The sequence below is a fragment of the Fusarium pseudograminearum genome, chromosome 4, assembly GCF_000303195.2.
Source record: "Fusarium pseudograminearum CS3096 chromosome 4, whole genome shotgun sequence".
NCBI classification, from domain to species: Eukaryota; Fungi; Ascomycota; class Sordariomycetes; order Hypocreales; family Nectriaceae; genus Fusarium; species Fusarium pseudograminearum.
Genome location: NC_031954.1, coordinates 5,993,650 through 6,017,038, shown reverse-complemented (window position 1 = coordinate 6,017,038; position 23,389 = coordinate 5,993,650). Strand labels below are relative to the sequence as shown.

Here is a 23,389-nt window from a genome sequence, read left to right as displayed (position 1 = left end):
CCCAACCCAACATTCAAGCCCCTGCCCTATTGGCAGAATCTGGGGGCATCTCGATAAAAGATCAGATTCTATTTTTACTATTATTTACCAAAGCCCAAAATGGATTCAAAAACTCGTCTATCAGTGGACAGTATAAATCCTGGCTCGGGATCTTCAGCCCTACGGCGACTTGCTCGAAGTCCCAGTCATCGAATAAGTCTGAGACGATTCAGTATCGACTCGTCCTCCTCCTCTGCTTCATCTGTTGTATCATACGACAGTGAAGCATCATCAAGTTGCGTGTAAGAGACGAACTTTTCTTTCATTGTATTGCCAAATTCAACTCCCGGCTCATTGGCAAACAGGACCCGCGATACCTCGAGTGACGACTGTGCTCTTCATCGATTCATCGTCTGGGCTGCCGTCAAGCGAAATGCATGCGACAAACTGACTCCCCAGGAGAAGCTGGAATGTCCCATGTTGCGATGCCGCAAGCGATTTCCCAACCACGAACTCATGCTCCAGCATCTATACTCATGTAGCTGGCTGTCCTCGAGTGAGTATTGGTGCTACGACTGCGGAAAATCCGAGCGTTTCAACGACTCCAAATGCAAACGGTGCCTAGGACATCCTTCTAGGAGACGAAAGATATTGTCCATGGCAAAGAGCTTCTTCAACTCTCTCGGCCACAAGTCCAAACACCCAACCCTATCGGATTTTGATCTCGACCTCGACCTCGGTGATCCTGAGGCACCACCCAGCTATGATTTAGCCGTGGCTCCGAACGAGCTTGAACTTCCATCGAACGAGATCCACGAGATAGGCTCCAGTGGTCTAGCTCTGCATCCTATTATAGAGGATGAGCATGAGCATGAGGCAGAACCCGATTTGGCCCCCATGCCCACCCCATTCATCTCATCGTTGCCTGCCCCAAACCGGGCTCTGCCTAATCACCCCGCAGAGCTCGAATCAGATGCAGCTTCTGGGGAGCCCTTCGATTTCATATTCCCGCCAGGCACGGTTCACCCCGTAAGTCTCACAGATACTGGCTGCAACACGGCTTTGGCAAGGCCCACCCTCCAACTACACACGTCGGGTTTGGAAGATTATCGACGAGAGCAAAAGAGGCGGAGCAAGGGCCAAGTGGCACCCAGCACCTCAGTTCGGTCGACAGCCAGTACAAACTCAACTTCGAGCACAAACACCACAGACACTACCTTTAGCAAAGAGAGCTACAACATCTCCCCTATCTCAGCATACTCCGATCAATGGGCAAGTGCACCAGTGTTTGACTCGGACTTCCGTTCATCTGAGAATGACTTTGGAAACCCAGGAGGCCTCCTCAGGGCAAACTCGTTCGCCATATCTCGCAAGGCACCCGCAGCTAAGGACTGGGAGTCGTTGGACAAAAAGGCAAACTCGCCCTATGACTCCCACTTGCGCGAGTGCCCCACAGACTTCCCAATGCTGGGTGCCTTGCCTTCTGGCAACACCTTCCACGACCCTCTTGCTCTTGTCCAGCCAGTCTTTACTCTGAATGACTCTTCACTTCCCACCGACTTCGATCTCGAGTCGAACCTCACTCTTACCAATAATCATGCGGTCATGTCACCATCAATGGCTTCCATACTGCCACAACCAACGGCCAGCTCATATCACAATCCTCGGTCTTTAATCGACACAATATGGCGTACTCTCAAGTTGCATGTCGCCGATTCCATGAGCAAACTCGATCATATTACCAAAAACCCTCTCGTCACACAGCTCAAAAGCTTATCTACCGAGACGATAGCTGCAAATGGCCTCCAAATTCTCGTCGATATCATCGAAGGCCGTCAGCCCACTGTCCCCGTAGACATTCTGTGCTTTGTTCACCTGGGCTATTGCTTCTCTCTCATCGCTCACGAACAAGATGCCACAAATCGATCTGCAGAACTCTTCGGTCAGGCCATGTCGTACAGCGCTTTATTCTCACGGGAAGATATTCGACTGTATATACAGGTTGTCAAAGCTCTCTGGAAACCAGCTGCGATGACTGATGCTGACGTTGTCAACATTGTAAGAGCTAAAACATCAGTGTCCCGCTCGTCGAGTCTCAAGGGGAAGGAACATGAATATTCAAACATACACGAGTCTGATGCCGACTCACTGGCGTTTGCTGCAAAATACTTCCTGGATCAATTGGAGCTCGCTACCTTGAACGTTGTTGATGACGCCGTTATCCACACCTCTCAACTATACATGGAACATTTTACCATGGGCATGCATCTTGATTCACATCAAGTTGCTGCTGCAAGTCTCATTGTCAAAGAAAACTTTCAGTTTTACACTCATTATGGACATTTTGCAACAGCCCTGAACAATCTTATACAGCGCGTCAATTCTGATTTTATATCAGCGCGGCGTCTGGAACTTCACTTGATTGAGATCGGAAAGGTAAGTCCAAGTCCATCGATTTTGAGTTCCCAAACGGCTAAACAGTTTGGTCCAGATGTATTTACCTCCGCACGTCTACTTTGATGGCTACATACGCCACGTGAGGAAGCAAATGAGCACTCTGTATTTCAAAAACGCAACCGGGAGGAACCTTCGGTCTGCATATTACTGTCATGGCATCGAGCTGATAAAGACGATAATGATCTCACCCTTGCAACTGATGAATGCCCAATCAATTCAAGACAACGGACTACCAGATAGTGTGATGGAATACGCGTTTGATGATGAAGATCTCGAATTCTTCAACAACTCGACGGCACCAGAAACCTTCGATTTTAGCAAGACTCTCCCGTTTGATGCTAGACAACCCTTCGACTATATAGGCTTGCCGAGCAGTACACTGAACCCTCAACCGCTTCCTACACCCGCAGACACCAGCTCGGTTCAGGCGACCCCAACAGCAGCCAATTCGCCACCTACACCAGCTACTGCTGCACCCTCGGCTTCCACGGCGAAGATAAAGTCAGATATAGGTTGTACGCTATGCAACTACACCCCCAAGGGCGATCCTCGATGGTTCAGTTGCAGCCTCTCCAAGCACATGAGACTGCAGCACTCAACAAAGCCTCCGATAATTTACCGTTGCCAATACCCTGGATGCACAAGCCAGTACAAAAACAGGCCAGACAATTTGCGGCAGCATCAGATAGAGAAGGGCCATTTTACGGATGGTCAAGATGTCGGGAAGCGGTCGAACAAAAGGAGGAAAGTCGAGTGATGAGGTGATATCGGGCAGCAGGACTGCTAACAATCACACCCCAGCGAAGACCAGTAAAGTGTTATGACAACTCTACGGAGTAACCTTTGTGTTCTCATCCCTTCATTATCTGCATGGCCAACTATAGACAGAACAAATACGGCGTTTGGGCGGTTAACGAAACCTGGAGTACTTGTTTTTAGTGAGATACCATCACGGGGTATCATAATATGTTGGGTTCAGTCAAGAGTCGTTTGTATATGACTCCATGAAGGTTGAATACAGAACTTCACTATCATTTATCTGAGTCGCGAACCTTTGTGCTAAGATTAATAAAACATACAAGACCTTGGAGTATCTCTGGCTCTCTTTCCAATAGATAAGAATTTGATAGTTCTAACCTTTCCTCGTTTGTAAATGTAGGTGGCACACGCCAATACCAATGCGACAGATGCGTTAGAGCGATATTGGCAATCGAATTGAGTAAAGAGACTCCTAAATAGGGTGACGCTATGGCTTAATTAAGACCTGACACGTCAATCATTGACGTATTATTTGACTAAACGTGCTCTAAATTGGAACGGAACTCCTGATCAGCGAAAGTTTCTTATTCTCATGCAAGTTAGTTATTGGCAAGACAGGATTAGGGAAGAGGGATATGAGACATATCATGTGCGAATAAACAAATACTACGAACGTCAAGGATTTGGACTTGGGGAGATGGACTATATGGTAGTTGATGACAGTAATTCAGATGATAATATTTCGTTTCACCTAGTAGGTACAAGGCAATGAATGGCTGGTATTATTGATAGATGAAAAGACATGTCAGCCAGGCCACATGTGTGACTCCATAACCGGGCCCTTGTTAACAAAAGGCAAATGTAAGGGCAACATGAAGATTGCCAACGTCTATCAGGACAAGGTCGTTTATTTCTCAAGCGAAAGTTCTAATCACCGTTACATTATAACGGCCACCCCCTGGCTTGCGTAGGCAGCTGAGTCTCACTGATTGCCATATTCTAATTACCAATCTCGGTCACTAAATCCAAGTCTGTCTCAGAAGTAAGAGATTCGGTAGTGTAAACGCATCACCCCCAGGTACGTAGTATTCTATCTCCAATCCCGGGTCTTCTTCTACTTCTCAACAGCCCGGAGAACCTAATCTAGGTAAGCAGATAACACAAAAATAAACAAAGCCAATCCCCTACCGACAAGACCCGAGCCGAGCGTTCAGATATCAAACGATCGATAGAAAGGCAATCTAATAAATGTGTGGAAGCGCCTCGATATAATTTATTAATTCATGCCAGTTACCCGATAGTGATCGATACAGGGACTAGAGTCCTAGCGCCACGATGCAAGATCCCCCACAGTTCCATCCGTAGGGAAACATTTGACAGCCCCGGATTGAAGAAACACACGCCTTACCAATCCTGTACCAGCCTGCCCGCGCCTGATTCTACGCATGCGCCTGCGTCTGCACCTTCCACTGCCACGTCCACGTCCACGGCCACGGCCATTGCCTCTGCCACTCCCTCCCTTCTAGCCTTCCCATTCCCCTCTTTCACTCCCATCCTCCTGCCTTTGCATCCGCATCCCATCCATTCCCCCCATCTCATCAGTGACTCGATTTTTGACAGCTTTCCCGTCTCAAGAGCTCGTGCTAACTAAAAAAAAAAAAAACCTTTCCAAACAACAAGCACAGTCACGGACAGTGCATTACAGTACGCTGCGGGACAGTGCCGTAGCTCGTGATAGAAGAGGCGTCGGGTGTCTGTCCATTTTGTTCTACTGTACTGACTGCACTGCACCCATTCGGCTTTTGGTCCTGCCCTCCCACTTCTTTTTCATCTTTTTTTTCCCCCTGCTCTCTCTCATCGCACCTCCCCTCTCTCTCAGTCACTCAGTCACTCACGTACGTCTGTCTGTCTGTCTCCTTGCCCCCGGGTTCTCGTTTTCCCTTCGCCCCTCCCCTGCCAAATTTAACCCCCCCCAATTCGCCCAGGCCAGGCCTCGATCACGCCAGGCAAACAGGCAGGCAGACGCAACGCGGGCCAAATTTTTTCCCATCCCCATAATTCTGCCCACGCCTCTGCAGAACCCGCGACTCCACGCCTCCTCCTCCCCCAAGTTCAGCCCAACCCAGCTTCATTATCGACACCCCCAAAGATCCTGGGTCCCAGGGTTTGCTTCATACACACGCTCCGCAATCTGAACTACACTGCACCGCACACCACCGCGCTCCGCTCCGTATCAGCAGCACCTCGTGCCCGGCGATATCAACGTCACGGCGGCATCGTTCGACCTTTGCTCTCCGTCACCGCCACCGGCCACCGTTACGGCCTTCGGCTTCGGCAACGGGCCACGACATCTACACGAGGAGCGTGACGACGGACCACGGCAGCCTCATCAAGAGTTCGCGATAGTCACGTAACCAAGTCTGCCACTATACATCGACTCGATTATCGAAATCACGTCACGTCACGTCACATCGCACCCTGCTTCGCTCGCCCTTTGCTACCGAACCGCGACAACAACAACAGTTCCGGCCTATCCATCAGCTCTGCTCTTTGTGCCTTCAATTCGTTTCGCGTTTATACCTTCGCGTTTATAATCCGGCCCATTTGCCGGGACCTGACCAGACGACATGTCGAGTCTGCGTCCGGGATCTAATAGTCATACTGGCCTCAACTTCCCTCAGGCCAGTATTCGCCGCAATCCATATCCTCCTCCCCACCCGGGTCAACAGAATAAACAATCGCCCGCGCCTCATTCCGCGTCTCCGTATCAGACACAGGCATATCAGCCTCAGCAGCCGCCTACCGGATACCATCAGCATCTATTTTCAAACCCCACGCATGTGAACGGCAGTCTTTCCAATGGCTCCTCACGCTCGTCAACCTCGCACATGTCCAATGCGGTGCCCAGCCCGCTCGACGTGTCTAACCCTCGAGGCCTACCGCAGTCACGTTCTCAGATGATGTTCCCTACCTTGGGACAGGTCGTACCTAACCAGCTCCATCATCCTCAGCAGCAACAGCAGATGCATCCACAGCACTTGAGTCATGCTTCTCATCCCCTCAACCAGCCTCGGCAAACCCTCCATCAGCATCATGCCCAGCAATCTCCCCAGCAGCGGCCTCAATCCCAACAAGCTCAGCCAACGCCAAAGCTTGGCCAAGTTCAGGTTAAGCCTCAAGCTCCATCGCCCCCCCTACCTCAGCAGTCGAGCCAACAACAGGCCCAGTCACATCAACAGCTCCAGCAGCAACTTCAGCAGCAACAACAGCAACATCACCTGCAACAACAGCAGCAGTTGCAGCAGCAACAACAGCAGCAGCAACTTCAGCAGCAACAGCAACAGCAGCAGCTGCAGCAACAACAGCAACAGCATCATCAACAGCAAGTTCACCCACAGCAGCAGCAGCATCAACAACAGCAGGCACAACATCAGCAGCAACAGGCTCAATTACATCCTCAGCAGCAACAGCAGCAGCAGCAGCAGCTTCGTACCCCTCAACAAGAGCAACAGCAACTCCAGCACACACAGCAGCATGAACAGCCAAGGGCTCAGCCACATCAGCAGCCAGCGCCTCGCCAACAAAAACAGCAGAAGCAGCGTGATCAACAAAGAGAGCAGCAGAGGGATCAACAAGCCCAACAGCAGCAGCTCCAGCAACAACAACAGCTCCAGCAGCAGCAGCAAGCTCAGCAGCAAGCTCAGCAACAAGCTCAGCAACAAGCTCAGCAACAAGCTCAGCAGCAGGCCCAACAGCAGGCACAGCAGCAGGCCCAGCAGCAGGCACAGCAGCAGGCACAGCAGCAGGCACAACAACAAGCTCAGCAGCAAGCTCAGCAACAGCCAAAGCAACAGCCTGCTCCTGCAGAGCCAGTCCAGCAGCAAGCGCAGCCACAGCCACAGCAGCAGAAACCAGACGCCGCCGGGGAAGAATCGATGGATATCGACAGTCATGCCAATGGCGAGGAGACTGGTGGTCTGGATATGAAACTGCTTGCCGACCCTAATTACATTCCCACACAGCCATTGGGCGAGATGATGTCTCCGCCCCCAGAGGGCGGGAGTTATCCAACCCTCGAAGCTGTGCAAAAGGCTGTTCTTCGATACTGCACTTCTGTCGGTTATGCTATTGTCATTGGCCGTTCCAAAAAGACCGTGCCCGGACTGAAGAAGGTCCTTTTCGTTTGCGATCGCGCTGGTAAGCCACCAAGCCGTGTCAGTCCTGAGTGCCGAAAACGCAAGACTTCCTCGCGAAAGTGCGACTGTCCATTCGGCTTCTTTGCTATCGAGCAACGAACTCAGTGGACAATTCGATATCGCCCAGACCCTTCTCATCTTCAGCATAACCATGGACCAAGCGAGAGTCCATCGCACCACCCAGCTGCTCGCAAGCTTGATAGTAAAATGGTCGCTGCTGTTAAGCAACTCAAGGAAAACGGTGAGTTTATCGACCACAGGAACCGATTCCATACTAACTGCAATGAGCAGGCGCTGGCGTCTCGGAGACGCTGCAGATACTGCAGACCGAGAACCCGGACTGTCACCTCCTGCCACGTGATATATACAACGCTCGCGCGGCTATCAACCGCAACCCTCAAAAGGTTGCTACAGGCCTTGCCGAGAATAGGCCAGCCATATACAGCAAACCTCATCAGTCTCCCGAAGACCGCATACGCGCAGAGTTGAGGCGAGAAATTGCCAAGGCTCGCGAAGATATGCAGAAAATGGAAGAAGAAAAGGACAAAGAGATCAGTGAACTAAAAGAGAAGCTTGTGGAGAAAGACGGCATTATCAAGAAGTTTGAGGAGTTCATCGACATTTGTAACGAGCGGGTTATGTTTCAACGTCAGCGGCTCGCGGGAAGCAACAGCAATGGGGCGAGCCAGCCTCAAGCCTAACGTCTCAATCTGACGTATTGGTCGGTCTAGCGACGCATCGCGAGTATTTAGGATATTGAAGATTGGACATTTGAGGATCATGAGGGCGTTTGAATGGCTATTGTATTGCATTTGCTCTTACTGATGATTTGGCTTTGCGGTTTGTTTTTGTCGACGGGTAGGGGCGGCACGTAATGTTTTGGAGCATGGCTTAAGATTATGATGCAACTTGCTTAACGCAATTCGTGTACACTGGTCTTTTTATAACGGCAGACATGGGGAAGATATGGAATATACATCGTCATTTCTGATCTGATCTACCTACGTTACGACGTTTGATATATGAGCTGTACTGTATATCCTTAATCACAAGTATACTAGAAATGGCATTGTCTACTGACTACGTGGCGGGCACTTTTCGACTAAGTCGGTGTCGATAACCCACACCCAATATGTAGTTATAGATGATATAATAAGTAGTGAATCTAAGAGGTTCAATTAGCTTTACAAACGTCGAGTTGATCTATATCCTGAGATTTGTTTAGTGTAGCTCGTTGGATGGAGTAAAGCTTATCTGGTCAACGTACCCACTTACTCATACATGAATTACTACCTAACTAAGTACGTCGTATAAAAATCGGTACTGATTTAGAGGTTGATTGAAACATTAGATCAGCCTTGGTGAGTATAGCCTAAGAGAGCACTAAGAATTCCGTCTGGTCTTTCCTGTCCCTGTCTTTTTGCGACCTGCCTGTCAAGGTACCTAGGTACTAAGGTAAGGAGGTGGTGATAGGGGTCGATAGAGTATTGTCATTCCATGAAATGCCTGTTAAACAACCGTCATGCACATACTTCAAAACGAGCAACCTTCTTTATTACCCATCTTTATTGCCTTTGTGTGGCTGTTGTAGTGACTCTATGTATGACATGAAACATACATGTTATTATGGGTTTAAATGGCATGCATTATTGGAAACCCTTCTTGGAAACTCTCATGTTGCTTGATGCATTAACATGCAGCCTAGCCGGGACCCCCTCTCGGTGCGGGAGACCGCCACGCTGGTTAGCCGGTAATCTGGGGAGGTCCTGGCTCAAAGACTCTGGCCAACCAAAGCTCATGTACAAACTCAATTGGCGGGTCACATCCTGTCCCACCCCATCAGTCTGCAGTGGCCTATGGCGGCTTGTAACATTCATTGGCTTCGGCGCCATGTGCTTCTATGCGGGCTATTATTCAAATGACAGAGGGGGTATAGGGAAGATACAATATGCCTGGTTTGGATGTAAGGGTCTAGGCCGAAGTACTGGGGTTACTCTTGTCATGGTACTCTGTATCTCCAGATGAAGATCGCGTGATATTCCACGGCACCAATGTTGGTAATTTTGATAAAGTGACACTGATCCGTCAAGCGTGAGCCTGGGTTGGGGTTTCTATAAGTTAGTGAGTATCAAAACCATACTACCTCTTAGTAGGTGTACCTGTACCAGCAGCTCCTACCTTAGTACCTAATCAACGAATATTTGCTTGCGATTCAATCAGAGGTGGGGCTCGACGCTCGATAGCGGGACGTACTCCTCCAATCGACTCCTGACACATCCATTCTACCCAATTGCCGACCAGATCAGTCGCGACAGGGGTTTCCCCTGAACCTAAGTCGCGTAAATTCGGTAGAACCAGCCTAAGGTGCGGTGCCCTTACGAAAGTCAACAACTCCTGGATGTTGAACCTCATCTTATTCCACCAAACCCCGATCAGCCGCTGAGGACTTGATATCAATCTCCGCGACTTTATTTCGCAACCAGCACTGTTGATACTCACCACTACGCTCCTTAGTCTCTGAGATTATCTTTTGATGTTGCTAAAGCTGTTTTAATATTTGACTTGCCAAAAAGCTATTTCGCCTAACCCCAAAGCTCTCGACCGCCATATAGACAGACCCTCCTCGATTACCCTGCGTCCTATACCCATACCGAAGCGACGACTTGGAAATGACTGGGAGGTGTTAAACTGGACATACAATCTTCCCCCGATCTTCATTTAACAACAATGGAGGTCACCTCGCCCGCCGTGCTGAGCCCAGGAGCTTCCGCTAACGGCGTTACGTCTCCCCCAACCTTTCCCACCGTCGAGCCGGAGCGTGTTGTCGAGCATCTGGCTTCCGTCTGCGAGGTCGCGCTTGGTGCTACGCGGGATGAACTCGAACAGGTTGGAAGCTTGCTTCACAAAGCCCGTTATAGCGAGACTGTTTCTCGCTGCACACGCTTTGCGAACGATACCCAGAATGTGCTCTATATCCAGAAGGATTTCGCAAGCTCATCTGCGGTAGAGCCCGGTGCTGACCCTTCCGGTGCGTGAGATCCTGGTATGGATAAGAGTGTTCTCGCTGACCTGAACATAGCGCCGGCGGCTTATAATTATACGCTGTCTACCGAGATTTCTTCGTCGCCAACGACCGTTGCCTCTCTTGTTCTTATCAAATCGCCTCAGCCCATAGACCCGATCCGACCTCTTACATCTCAAATATTCATTACTAATCTGCCTGGTCCTGCATCTCTCAACGCTGGAGTTGGAGAGCAGGGCTCGGTACTCTCCCCATGGGAGGTTCTCCATTCTCAGGTTCACCACGCCTTGGTACCGTACTTTGATGCCAACACCAAGAGTCAGCAGCTGGCCAATGGGTCGCGAGGAAGAGCCGACGTGGATGCTAAAACGGGAATTCCTGTGACAAAGAAACGACTCAACGACCTGGAATTAAGCTTGTTGCACCTCCAGCAGAATGTCGATATTCCCGAGATCTCCCTTACGTTCCATTCGATTGTCCAAACCGTCCTCGATGACGCCGAAGCCAACAACAACCGACCCAACATCGATGGGATCCCTCAGAATCTTCTTCAAGACAGTACTTTCCTCAACCGATTGCAAGCCAATGTCAACACTTGGATCAAGTCGATTCAGGGAATCACCAAGTTGACCAAAGACCCTTCCTCGAATGCGAACCAGGAGTTTAGTACTGCAAGCCAGGAAGTCAATTTTTGGTTGTCCATGGAGTCAGCTCTAGAAGGAATCGAAGGTCAGCTCCGTAGTGAAGGAGTTCTCCTGACGCTGGAAATTCTTAAGCATGCCAAGCGTTTCCAGGCCACCGTGAGTTTCACGGCCGACACAGGTCTGAAGGAGGCTATGGATAAGGTGCAGAAGTACAACCAGCTCATGCGAGATTTCCCCCTTGATGAGTTACTGTCTGCTACTTCACTGTCCAAGGTTGAGGAGGCCATCCAGCAAATCTTTGGGCACCTGAACAAGAAGCTCAGGATTTGTCCCTACCCTATTCGAAGGGCTCTTCCCCTCGTTGAAGCCATCTCCGCCGATCTTGACGATGTGCTTCACAGGCTGTTGTCAGGTACCGAATTGGTAAACCTTGATTACCAGCAATTCAAGAACATCATGCAGACCTGCGACCATATTTTCCAGACCTGGGAGGAGCATATCAAGGAATTTACTAATGTAGCTCGTGAAGTGACCCGCCGCCGAAACGAGAAATTCATCCCCATCAAGATCGTCAAGAAGCACTCTGAACTTGAGGCAAGAATCAAGTATGTCAGCACTTTCCGTGACAACCATGAGCAGCTCCAACGCACTATCGTCACCGTTCTCGGCCCGCAGGCCACCATCCCAGGTGTGGCCGAGACCACTGGATCTGATGGTATTATCGTCGAGGAGATGGGCGATGTTGACGCTGTCGAGGAAGTCAAGCAGGCTTGGGAGGCTCTTCAAAATGTCGACATGCTGGATGTCACAGACCAAGGTAAAGAGCGATGGGTACGAGCCGAGAACCTTTACAACGAACGTACAACTCGAGTAGAGAACTCCATCATTTCCAGACTTCGCGATCGACTCGCTACTGCCAAGACTGCAAACGAAATGTTTCGAGTTTTCTCCAAGTTCAACGCACTTTTCGTGCGCCCCAAGATTCGTGGCGCTATCCAAGAGTACCAGAACCAGCTGATGGACCACGTCAAGCAGGCCATCAATGGTCTGCACGAGCGTTTTAAGCAGCAGTATGGCCACTCAGAAACCCACGCCATGGCCCAGCTTCGTGATCTTCCCCCTGTATCTGGTGCCATCATCTGGGCGCGCCAGATCGAGTTCCAGCTGGATGGGTACATGCGCAAGGTAGAGGCTGTTCTCGGCCCTGACTGGACTCTGCATGCCGAAGGCCATAAGCTGCAAGAGGAGAGCGAGCTATTCAAGCAGAAGCTCGATACTAGCCGAATCTATGATGCCTGGCTCAACGACGTCGGACGACGCAAGATTTCTATCTCTGGGCAGCTTTTTGAGATCGCTCGTGTGAGATCTGCTGGTGGCATTCTCGAACTCAACGTCAACTTCGACCCGCAAGTTATTACTTTGTTCAAGGAAACCCGCAACCTGACTTGGCAATCATACTCAGTGCCACATGCTGTCACAACTGTGTCGAAAGATGCGAAGCGTGTTTACCCCTATGCTGTCAGCTTGATGGAGAGTGTGAGAACTCTCTCTCAAACTCTTCGTCAAATTGCGGTCATGGGAGAGGAGTCTGTCCTCCTGAACGGATATCGAAATGAAGTCTATAGACTGGTTGGTGAAGGTGTACCGCTTCGATGGGAGTCCTTCATCAACTCACACGAGTTGTTTTACTCCGAGAACAGACAAACCCGCCCATTGTTGCCTACTGGAACCGACTTCGGCCTGGCCAAGAACACCGAGAGCAAGCATGGCATGTTCATCCGCGGTTTTGCAGCGGCTGTCTCCGTACTTCAGCAGAAAGCAGTCTCTTTGAACTTCATTCATGCCACCGTTGAACAAGCCCTGAAGGAACTTAGCACATGCCCTTACGAGGAAGCGGCATTTCATAGCCGACTGGATACGATTCAATCGGCTGTTGATCAGTTGAACCTTGAACAATATGTAAACCTAGACTTCTGGGTGCGTGAGCTGAATGCTAAGATTCAGTCGATACTTCTCACACGCCTTCAGAGTGCAGTTCATTCGTGGATTACTGCATTTGAGGATGAGACAACCGAGGAGGAGTCGCGCAGGAGGACCAACAACGATGAGAGCAAGCCAGAAAGCCCGACCATGAAGCGCCTTGTGCTTGAAGTTGTCATGCGCAACCAAGTCATTTATCTTGACCCCCCTCTGGAATTCGCGCGTGCCAGCTGGTTCCTCCATCTACACGAGTGGCTTGGAATTGTTTGCAATCTTCGCAAAATCAAGGCCTCCCGTTATCAAATGACTCTTACCACTATTGCCAACGATGAGCTCCGCTTTACTGACTTGCCTACCGAGTGCGCAGGACTGTTGCAGCGTGTCTATGTATCTATGGAAAAGAAGCTCCAGGAGATCAGCGCGTATGTCGACAAGTGGCTGCAGTTCCAGTCCCTTTGGGATCTCCAGTCTGAGCAAGTTTACGACGCTCTTGGTGAGCCACTCCCACGGTGGTTGCAGCTTCTTCAAGATCTCCGCAAGAACCGATCCACATTCGACACACAGGAGGTCAGCCGCGAATTTGGACATCTTACAATTGATTATGACCAAGTCCAGACCAAGGTCAACGCAAAGTATGACCAGTGGCAACATGAGATTTTGATGAAGTTTGCTAGTCGTCTCGGTAACCGCATGCGCGACATCAACGCAGAGATTGAGAAGGCGCGCAAACATCTCGAGAACCAAAGTTCTGACGCGTCATCAACCGCCCAGGCTGTGCAATTCATTACTGTTGTGCAGAGCTGCAAGCGCAATGTCAAGACATGGGCACCTGAAATCGATATGTTTCGACAGGGCCAGTCCATGCTCGTAAGGCAACGATACCAGTTCCCCAATGACTGGCTGCACATTGAGCAGATTGACAGTCAGTGGGAGGCCTTGAAGGAAATTCTAGACAAGAAATCGAGGATCGTCCAAGAACAAAGTGATGCACTACGGGCAAAGATTACTGCAGAGGATAAGCTGGTCAACGATCGAATCGCAGAAATTGCAGCACAGTGGAATGAGGAGAAGCCAGTGTCTGGAACCATCCAACCTGATGTTGCTTCTGCTACATTGTCTTCTTTTGAAGCTCGCATTTCGAAGCTGCAGGACGATGCGCAAATGGTGGTCAAGGCTAAGGAGGCGTTGGATATCCCCGCCAGTCTTGACACATCCCTTGAGTCGACACTTGAAGAAGTTCGGGATTTCCAGTCTGTTTGGTCAAACCTCTCAACTATCTGGGCAAGCCTTAACGAGACGCGTGATATTCTCTGGACTGCTGTTCAGCCACGAAAGATCCGTTCCAAGGTCGACGACCTCATCAAGAGCACCAAGGATATGCCCAGCAGAATGCGACAGTACGCTGCTTTCGAGCACGTCCAGGGCATCCTGCGCGGTTTCCTCAAGGTTAACTCTATTCTTTCTGACCTCAAGTCTGATGCGATCCGTGAGCGCCACTGGGTCAAGATTTACAAACAGATCAAGCCTCAAAAACGATTTTCGCCTAGCTCTATGACTCTCGGTGATGTCTGGGACCTCAACCTTGTTGCTACTGAAATCATCGTGAAGGACATTATCGCCCAGGCGCAGGGCGAGATGGCTTTGGAGGAGTTCTTGAAACAGGTTCGTGAGACTTGGCAGAACTACGCTCTTGAGATGGTCGGCTATCAAAACAAGATCCGCCTCATTCGCGGCTGGGACGACCTCTTTGCGAAATGCAGTGAGAATCTGAACTCACTCCAGGCTATGAAGCATTCCCCCTATTACAAGGAGTTTGAGGAAGAAGCCGTGTCTTGGGAAGACAAGCTCAACCGTGTCCATGTACTCTTTGATGTCTGGATTGATGTTCAGCGCCAATGGGTCTACCTTGAGGGCGTCTTCACTGGTAACGCTGATATCAAGCATCTCTTGCCTATTGAGTCAGGACGTTTCCAGAACATCAACAGCGAATTCTTGGCTGTCATGAAGAAGGCCAATAAAACTCCATACGTGCTGGAAGTCCTCAATATTCCTAATGTACAAAAGTCGCTCGAGCGACTCGCCGAAATGCTTAACAAGATCCAGAAGGCTTTAGGTGAATACCTGGAGAAGGAGCGTGTTTCATTCCCTCGATTCTACTTCGTTGGTGACGAGGATCTGCTAGAGATGATTGGTAACAGCAACGACACGCTGCGCATTGCCAAGCATTTCAAGAAGATGTTTGCGGGTCTCTCAGGTCTCATTATGGATGATGAGACTGTCATCTCTGGCTTCACTTCCAAAGAGGGCGAAGCCGTTCGTCTGAAGAAGGAAATTTCTCTGGCAAAAACCCCCAAGATCAACGACTGGCTGGCTCTTCTGGAGGGTGGCATGAAGTCAACGCTTGCCGAGCTCCTTGCCGAGGCCGTTGACCAGTATACTCCCATTTTTGAATCCGAGACCATTGATCGCGACGCTTTGAATGCGTTCATGGATGCGTACCCCAGTCAGATTGTTGTTCTTGCTACCCAAGCTGCCTGGACCACAGCCGTCAACCGATCTCTAACTGATGGCGGCAGCACACTGAAGCTTTTGTTCGAGCGTGAGGTGGAGGTCCTTCGAGTACTTGCCGACACAGTTCTTGGAGAACTGGAAGTCATTCTGAGGAAAAAATGCGAACAGCTCATTACTGAGTGTGTTCATCAGAGGGACACTATCGAGAAGCTCATCAATGCCAACGCCAATTCTACAGGCCACTACCTGTGGCAGCTGCAGATGAGATACATCTACAATCCGGAGGGCGAATTCTTGGATCGACTTTACATCAAGATGGCCAATGCCAAACTCAACTACGGTTTCGAATACCTGGGAGTTCCTGAGCGCCTTGTCCGCACACCTCTTACTGATCGATGTTTCCTCACTCTCACTCAAGCTCTGTGCCAACGTCTTGGTGGTTCACCGTACGGACCCGCCGGTACAGGTAAAACAGAGTCAGTCAAGGCTCTGGGTGTCCAACTCGGTAGATTCACCCTTGTGTTCTGTTGTGACGATACTTTTGATTTCCAGGCCATGGGTCGTATTTTCCTTGGTATTTGCCAGGTCGGTGCTTGGGGCTGTTTCGACGAGTTTAACCGTCTGGAGGAGCGAATTCTGTCCGCTGTATCTCAGCAGATTCAAAACATTCAGCTGGGTCTCAAACAAGGTGCTGAAGACGACCAGTCACAGATCGAGTTGGTTGGCCGCCAGCTTCATGTTAACGAAAACACTGGTATCTTCATCACCATGAACCCTGGTTATGCTGGCCGTTCCAATTTGCCCGACAACTTGAAGAAGCTCTTCCGCAGTGTAGCAATGTCTAAACCTGATAAGGAGCTTATCGCCGAGGTCATGCTTTACTCCCAAGGCTTTAACCAAGCCAAGCAATTGTCTAAGCACACTGTGCCCTTCTTCGACCAGTGTTCTGGAAGGCTGTCTAAACAAGCTCATTATGATTTTGGTCTGCGTGCTCTCAAGAGTGTCCTGGTCAGCTCTGGTGGCTTGAAACGTGCTCGTCTAGGCGATGGAACTCTTGGTGCTGAAGAGGTTGTTGAACCTGAAATCATCGTGCAAAGCATCCGGGAAACGATTGCGCCTAAACTTATCAAGTCCGATGTCGACATCATGATGACCATTGAAACCGACTGCTTCCCTGGCGTGCAATACGTCCCTGCCAACCTTGTAGCACTGGAAGACGCTATCCGAACCCTTGCTGCCGAACGTCACCTTGTGGTCAACGAACTTTGGATGACTAAGGTCCTCCAACTGTATCAGATTCAGAAAATCCACCATGGTGTTATGATGGTTGGTAACTCTGGTTCTGGTAAATCCGCGGCCTGGAGACTTTTGCTTGATGCGCTTCAGAAGGTTGAAGGAGTTGAGGGCGTTTCGCATGTGATCGACTCAAAGGTCATGTCAAAGGAGGCTTTGTACGGAAACCTTGACTCAACTACCCGTGAATGGACAGATGGTTTGTTCACTAGCATTCTACGAAAGATCGTCGACAACCTCCGTGGTGAGGACTCTAAACGACATTGGATCGTCTTCGATGGTGACGTGGACCCTGAATGGGTTGAAAACTTGAACAGTGTACTTGATGACAACAAGCTGCTCACGCTTCCCAATGGTGAGCGTCTCAACCTTCCCTCCAACGTTCGAATCATGTTCGAAGTCGAGACCCTGAAGTATGCAACTTTGGCTACTGTCAGTCGTTGTGGTATGGTTTGGTTCAGTGAGGATACCGTATCGCCCAACATGCTGGTCGAAAACTATCTGTCCACACTCAGCAGCGTTCCCTTCGAGGATCTGGATGAAGACAACGTTACTACCGCACAGAACCCTGCCAAGACTTTGGCCGTGCAAGGCGAGTTTGCGGCACTGCTTCGTATCTATCTGTTTGAAGAAGATTTTATCTTGCGGGCTCTCAAGCAAGCTGAGGCCTACAACCATATCATGGAGTTTACTGTCGCCCGAGTCCTTACAACTCTCTTCTCACTGCTAAACAAAGCAGTCCGGGATGCCATTGATTATAACGTGCAGCATTCCGACTTTCCCTTGGAGTCTGAACAGATCGAGTCCTTCATTTCGAAGAAGCTCCTGCTTGCGCTCGTCTGGGCACTCACTGGTGACTGCCCTCTCAACGACCGGAAAGCATTTGGTGACGAGCTTTGTGGTTTGGCCAATTTCGGCTCCCCTCCTATTGACGGCACTAGCTCGCTCATCGACTTTGATGTGACCCTACCCAAGTGTGAATGGGCTCCATGGCAGAACCAGGTGCCTGCAGTTGAAGTCAACACACACTCCGTCACTCAGACCGATGTTGTCATTCCTACTCTGGACACCGTCCGTCACGAAGATGTTCTTTACTCATGGCTCGCGGAGCATAAGCCTCTGCTACTCTGTGGTCCTCCTGGTTCAGGTAAAACAATGACCCTGTTCAGTGCACTTCGCAAGCTGCCAAACATGGAGGTTGTTGGTCTGAATTTCTCGAGCGCAACAACTCCCGATCTTCTTATCAAGACATTTGAGCAGTACTGTGAGTACAAGAAAACGTTGAATGGCGTCATGCTCTCCCCGACACAAATTGGCAGGTGGCTTGTCGTTTTCTGTGATGAAATCAACTTGCCCGCGCCTGACAAGTACGGAACCCAACGCGCCATCTCATTCCTGCGCCAAATGGTTGAGCACAATGGTTTCTGGCGAACATCTGATAAGTCTTGGGTCACACTCGATCGTATTCAGTTCGTCGGTGCTTGCAATCCTCCCACCGACGCTGGACGTACACCCATGGGCGCTCGATTCCTTCGACATGCACCACTCATCATGGTTGACTACCCTGGTGAACTATCTCTCAATCAGATTTACGGCACTTTCAACTCTGCAGTTCTCAAGATTATCCCATCTCTTCGAGGATACTCCGAAGCCCTCACCCATGCCATGGTTCGTTTCTATCTCGAATCTCAGCAGAGATTTACGCCAAAAATTCAACCTCACTACGTGTACAGTCCCCGTGAACTGACGCGATGGGTTCGTGGTGTTTACGAGGCCATTCGACCCTTGGAAAGCTTGTCTATTGAAGGCCTCATCAGAATCTGGGCCCACGAAGCTCTTCGTCTATTCCAAGATCGATTGGTCGCTGAGGAAGAGCGACAGTGGACTGACGAGGCTGTGCATCGCATCGCGCTCGAATATTTCCCCAACATTGACACGGAAAAGGCCCTTGGAGGACCTATTCTCTTCTCTAACTGGCTGTCCAAGAACTACGTCCCTGTGGACCGTGAGCAGCTGAGAGACTTTGTCAAGGCGAGACTGAAGACCTTCTGCGAGGAAGAGGTCGATGTTCCACTGATCCTATTTAATGATGTATTGGAGCACGTGTTGCGCATTGATCGTGTCTTCCGACAACCCCAAGGCCATCTCATCTTGATTGGTGTCAGTGGTAGTGGCAAGACAACCTTGTCTCGCTTTGTGGCCTGGATGAACGGTCTAAAGGTTTTCCAAATCAAGGTCCATGGAAAGTATTCCGCCGAGGATTTTGATGACGATCTGCGGGATGTTCTTCGACGATGTGGTTGCAAGGGCGAGAAAATCTGCTTCATCATGGATGAGTCAAACGTGTTGGATTCAGGCTTCCTGGAGAGAATGAACACCTTGCTCGCCAACGCCGAAGTTCCAGGTCTTTTCGAGGGTGATGAATACGCTGCCCTCATGACCGCTTGTAAGGAAGGTGCCCAGCGACAAAACCTACACCTAGACTCCCCTGAGGAGTTGTACAAGTGGTTCACGCAGCAAATTGTCAAGAACCTGCACGTCGTCTTCACGATGAACCCGCCCGAGGATGGTCTCTCTTCCAAGGCTGCCACCAGTCCTGCCCTGTTCAACCGTTGTGTTCTCAACTGGTTTGGTGACTGGTCTGATCAAGCTCTGTTCCAAGTTGGCCATGAGCTCACTCATTCTATTGATCTGGACCGAAGCAACTTTGAGTGTCCTGATACTGTCCCTGTGGCTTATCGTGGTCTGCAACTACCTCCTTCTCATCGTGAGACGGTTGTCAACTCGATGGTGTATATCCACTACTCTCTTCAGAGATACAACGAAAAGCTGTTTAAGCAGCAAGGCAAGGTTACGTTTTTGACACCTCGTCACTTCCTCGATTTCGTCGCTCAATATGTCAAACTCTACAATGAGAAGCGAGAGGATCTTGAAGAGCAGCAACGCCATCTCAACGTTGGTCTGGAAAAGCTTAGAGACACCGTCGACAAAGTTCGAGATCTTCGAGTAAGCCTGGCTGAGAAAAAGAAGCAGCTGGAGCAGAAGGATGCAGAGGCAAATGAAAAGCTACAACGCATGGTGGCTGATCAACGTGAAGCGGAGCAGAGGAAGAGTACTGCACTAGAGATTCAGGCTGCTTTGGACAAGCAGGAAATTGAGGTTGCTTCACGAAAGAAGGTTGTGCTGGAGGACCTTGCCAAGGCAGAGCCAGCTGTCGAGGAGGCAAAGGCCAGCGTCAGCAACATCAAGCGTCAGCACTTGACCGAAGTCAGGTCCATGGGTAACCCACCCCAGGGTGTGAAGCTTGCCATGGATGCCGTGTGTACCTTGCTTGGCCATAAAATCAACGACTGGAAGGCTGTGCAAGGTATTGTTCGAAAGGATGATTTCATTGCTAGTATTCTCATGTTCGACAATGCTAGGCAGATGAACAAGGCCTTGAGGAACAGGATGCGCAGCGATTTCTTGTCCAACCCTGAATTCACATTTGAGAAGGTAAACCGTGCCTCCAAGGCGTGCGGACCCCTTGTCCAGTGGGTTACCGCTCAGGTCAACTACTTTGACATTCTCGATCGTGTTGGTCCTCTCAAGCACGAGGTCGAGCAGCTGGAGGAGCAAGCACTCCAGACAAAGGCAGAAGCTCAGGCCACTCAGGACGAGATCGTTGGGTTGGAGTCAAGCATCAACCAATACAAGACTGAATATGCTGCACTCATCAGTGAGACGCAATCCATCAAGGCAGAGATGTCAAAGGTCCAGTTCAAGGTCGACCGCAGTGTTCGACTTCTCGACAGTTTGTCCTCAGAACGAGTTCGTTGGGAAGAGGGCAGCAAGTCTTTCGAGATCCAGATCAGCACTCTTGTAGGAGACGTTCTTGTCGCTGCTGCTTTCTTGGCCTACAGTGGTCTCTATGATCAGACCTTCCGAAAGTCGATGATGGATGACTGGTTCCACCAGCTTCACCTTTCCGGTATACATTACAAGTCGACAAACCCAGTGACCGAATATCTGTCGACTGCAGATGAACGTCTCAGCTGGCAGGAGAACACTCTTCCCGTCGATGACCTTTGCACCGAGAACGCCATCATACTCAAGCGTTTCAATCGCTATCCCCTCATCATCGACCCCTCGGGACGAGTTACAGAATTCTTGCAGAGAGAATGCAAAGATCGCCGTCTAACCGTGACAAGCTTCTTGGACGATACCTTTACTAAGCAGCTCGAGAGTTCTCTCCGTTTCGGTAACCCTATCCTGATCCAGGATGCTGAACACTTGGATCCTATCCTTAACCATGTTCTCAACAAGGAATACCAGAAGACTGGTGGTCGTGTCCTTATTCAACTTGGCAAGCAGGAGATTGATTTCTCGCCGGCCTTCAAGATTTATCTGTCAACTCGCGACCCTTCTGCCACCTTCGCCCCCGATATTTGCAGTCGAACCACATTCGTCAACTTCACTGTCACTCAGAGCAGTCTCCAAACACAATCTCTCAATGATGTCCTCAAGTCCGAGCGCCCTGACGTTGACGAACGACGCTCAAACCTCATCAAACTGCAGGGAGAGTTCAAGGTCCATCTGCGACAACTGGAGAAACGATTACTCCAGGCCCTGAACGAGTCTCGTGGTAACATTCTTGATGATGACAACGTTATCGAGACACTCGAAACTCTCAAGACAGAGGCTGCTGAGATCTCTGGCAAGATGAGCAACACTGAAGGCGTCATGGCCGAGGTTGAGGAGATTACGCAACAGTACAGCATTATCGCCAGATCCTGCAGTGCTGTCTTTGCCGTCTTGGAGCAATTGCACTACCTCAACCACTTCTATCAATTTTCACTCCAGTACTTCCTTGATATCTTCCACTCAGTCCTACATGGCAACAAGAACCTGGCCGGTCAAACTGACCATAACATCCGACGTGACGTAATCGTCAAGGATCTCTTTGTCAACACATTCAAGCGGACAGCTCTCGGTTTGCTCCAAAGAGACCGAGTTACTCTCGGAATGTTACTCGCGCAGGCTTCGCCATACAAGATGGACAAGTCTTTGATCGACGTTGTCCTCGACAACCGTATTGAAGGCAAGGATCTTTCTTCCAATCCCGATGAAAGAGACGATGCTTTCGCTCAAGCCAAGAAGATTGCTGTTATCAAGGAAAAGGTTGATTCTATCTCTACTGAGGACTGGGATAAGTTCTTTGCGGAAGAACTTGCTGAGAACTTCGTACCTCTGGTTTGGGATGACAACACCGATGCTAATGATCAAGCTCTATTGTCTCTCCTGCTCGTCAAACTTTTCAGGATGGACCGGTTTGTTCCTGTCGCAGAGCGTTTCGTCAACCAAGTCTTTGGTTCAGGCATCTTCGACATTGTTGAGGACCTGAAGGAGACAGTTACTCAAGTGTCTGCCACCCTGCCGATCTCCTTGGTATCAAGCCCTGGCTTCGATGCCAGTTACAAGGTCGACAATTTGGTTGAGAGAATGCGCGTCAAGTGTACCAACATTGCCATGGGTTCCAACGAAGGTCTTGCAAGTGCCGACAAGGCAATCAGCCACGCCGCGCAAACAGGCTCATGGGTTTTGGTCAAGAACGTCCACCTAGCTCCCACTTGGTTGCAGAGCTTGGAGAAGCGTATGGAATCACTCAATCCTCACTCAGACTTCCGACTTTTCTTGTCTATGGAGTCGAGTCTCAAGATTCCAGTCAATTTACTCCGAGCATCTCGTGTACTGATGTACGAGCAACCTGCCGGTGTGAAGGCCAACATGAAGGATTCGATGTCTTCATTGTCTACGCGGGCGACCAAGAGTCCTGTGGAAAGGGCACGACTGTACTTGCTCTTATCCTTCTTGCACGCTGTCGTGCAGGAGAGATTGCGATATGCGCCTAACCTGGGCTGGAAGGGATTTTGGGAGTTCAACGACAGTGACGTAAGTTGCAGCCCCCTTTTTTATCTCCTAACTTGTCAACTAACATATAACAGTACGAATGCTCTGCCTTCATTGTCGATACTTGGGTCGATAGCGCGGCTGGCAACAGAACCAACATTGCTCCTCAAAACATTCCTTGGGAGATGTTGCGCTACATGGTGACCGAAACGTACGGTGGTAAGATTGACGACGAAGGAGACTTCAAACTTCTCTCTCAGCTCGTCACGTCTTTCTTGACTCCTTCTGCCTACGAAGTTGACCACAAGCTCGTTGACGGACCTGACGGTGGTCTTTCCGTCCCGTCTGGCACCAGCTTCCAGGATTTCAACGCCTGGATTCATCGCTTGCCCGAGCGTGAGCCACCCACGTATCTCGGCCTCCCCGCAAATGCCGAGAAACTCCTCCTCAGTGGTCTTGGACGAAGCCTTATTGGCAACCTCCGTAAGGTCACGGAGTTGCTTGACGAAGGCGAGCAGTTGGTAACGGAAGTGTAAGGGAAAGCCGATTAAAATGGTTATGGAGAAAAAGGGGGGGTGCGCTTGGATGCTGGCTGGATAAATCACATAACTCTTTATTGTTTCCCGGCAAGACTGAAGTGCTTTAAATTTTTATTTTAC

At 50.0% G+C, this 23,389-nt stretch overlaps 3 protein-coding genes across 3 annotated transcripts, besides 1 other annotated feature; all 3 read left to right on the top strand.

The window, feature by feature from the left end:
* Nucleotides 1-99: 99 nt before the first annotated feature.
* On the top strand, nt 100-3,193 carry FPSE_05885 (uncharacterized protein; the record flags this gene model as incomplete). Its single annotated transcript, XM_009259003.1, has 3 exons — nt 100-281; nt 345-2,415; nt 2,471-3,193. The coding sequence occupies 3 exons, from the start codon at nt 100-102 to the stop codon at nt 3,191-3,193; spliced, it is 2,976 nt and encodes a 991-aa protein (XP_009257278.1).
* A 2,629-nt stretch (nt 3,194-5,822) lies between these two features.
* On the top strand, nt 5,823-8,092 carry FPSE_05886 (uncharacterized protein; the record flags this gene model as incomplete). Its single annotated transcript, XM_009259004.1, has 2 exons — nt 5,823-7,632; nt 7,683-8,092. The coding sequence occupies 2 exons, from the start codon at nt 5,823-5,825 to the stop codon at nt 8,090-8,092; spliced, it is 2,220 nt and encodes a 739-aa protein (XP_009257279.1).
* Nucleotides 6,396-7,038: a microsatellite.
* A 2,026-nt stretch (nt 8,093-10,118) lies between the features above and the next one.
* On the top strand, nt 10,119-23,266 carry FPSE_05887 (uncharacterized protein; the record flags this gene model as incomplete). Its single annotated transcript, XM_009259005.1, has 4 exons — nt 10,119-10,419; nt 10,471-13,034; nt 13,086-22,772; nt 22,826-23,266. 4 exons carry the CDS (start codon nt 10,119-10,121, stop codon nt 23,264-23,266), a joined length of 12,993 nt encoding a protein of 4,330 aa, XP_009257280.1.
* Nucleotides 23,267-23,389: the final 123 nt, after the last annotated feature.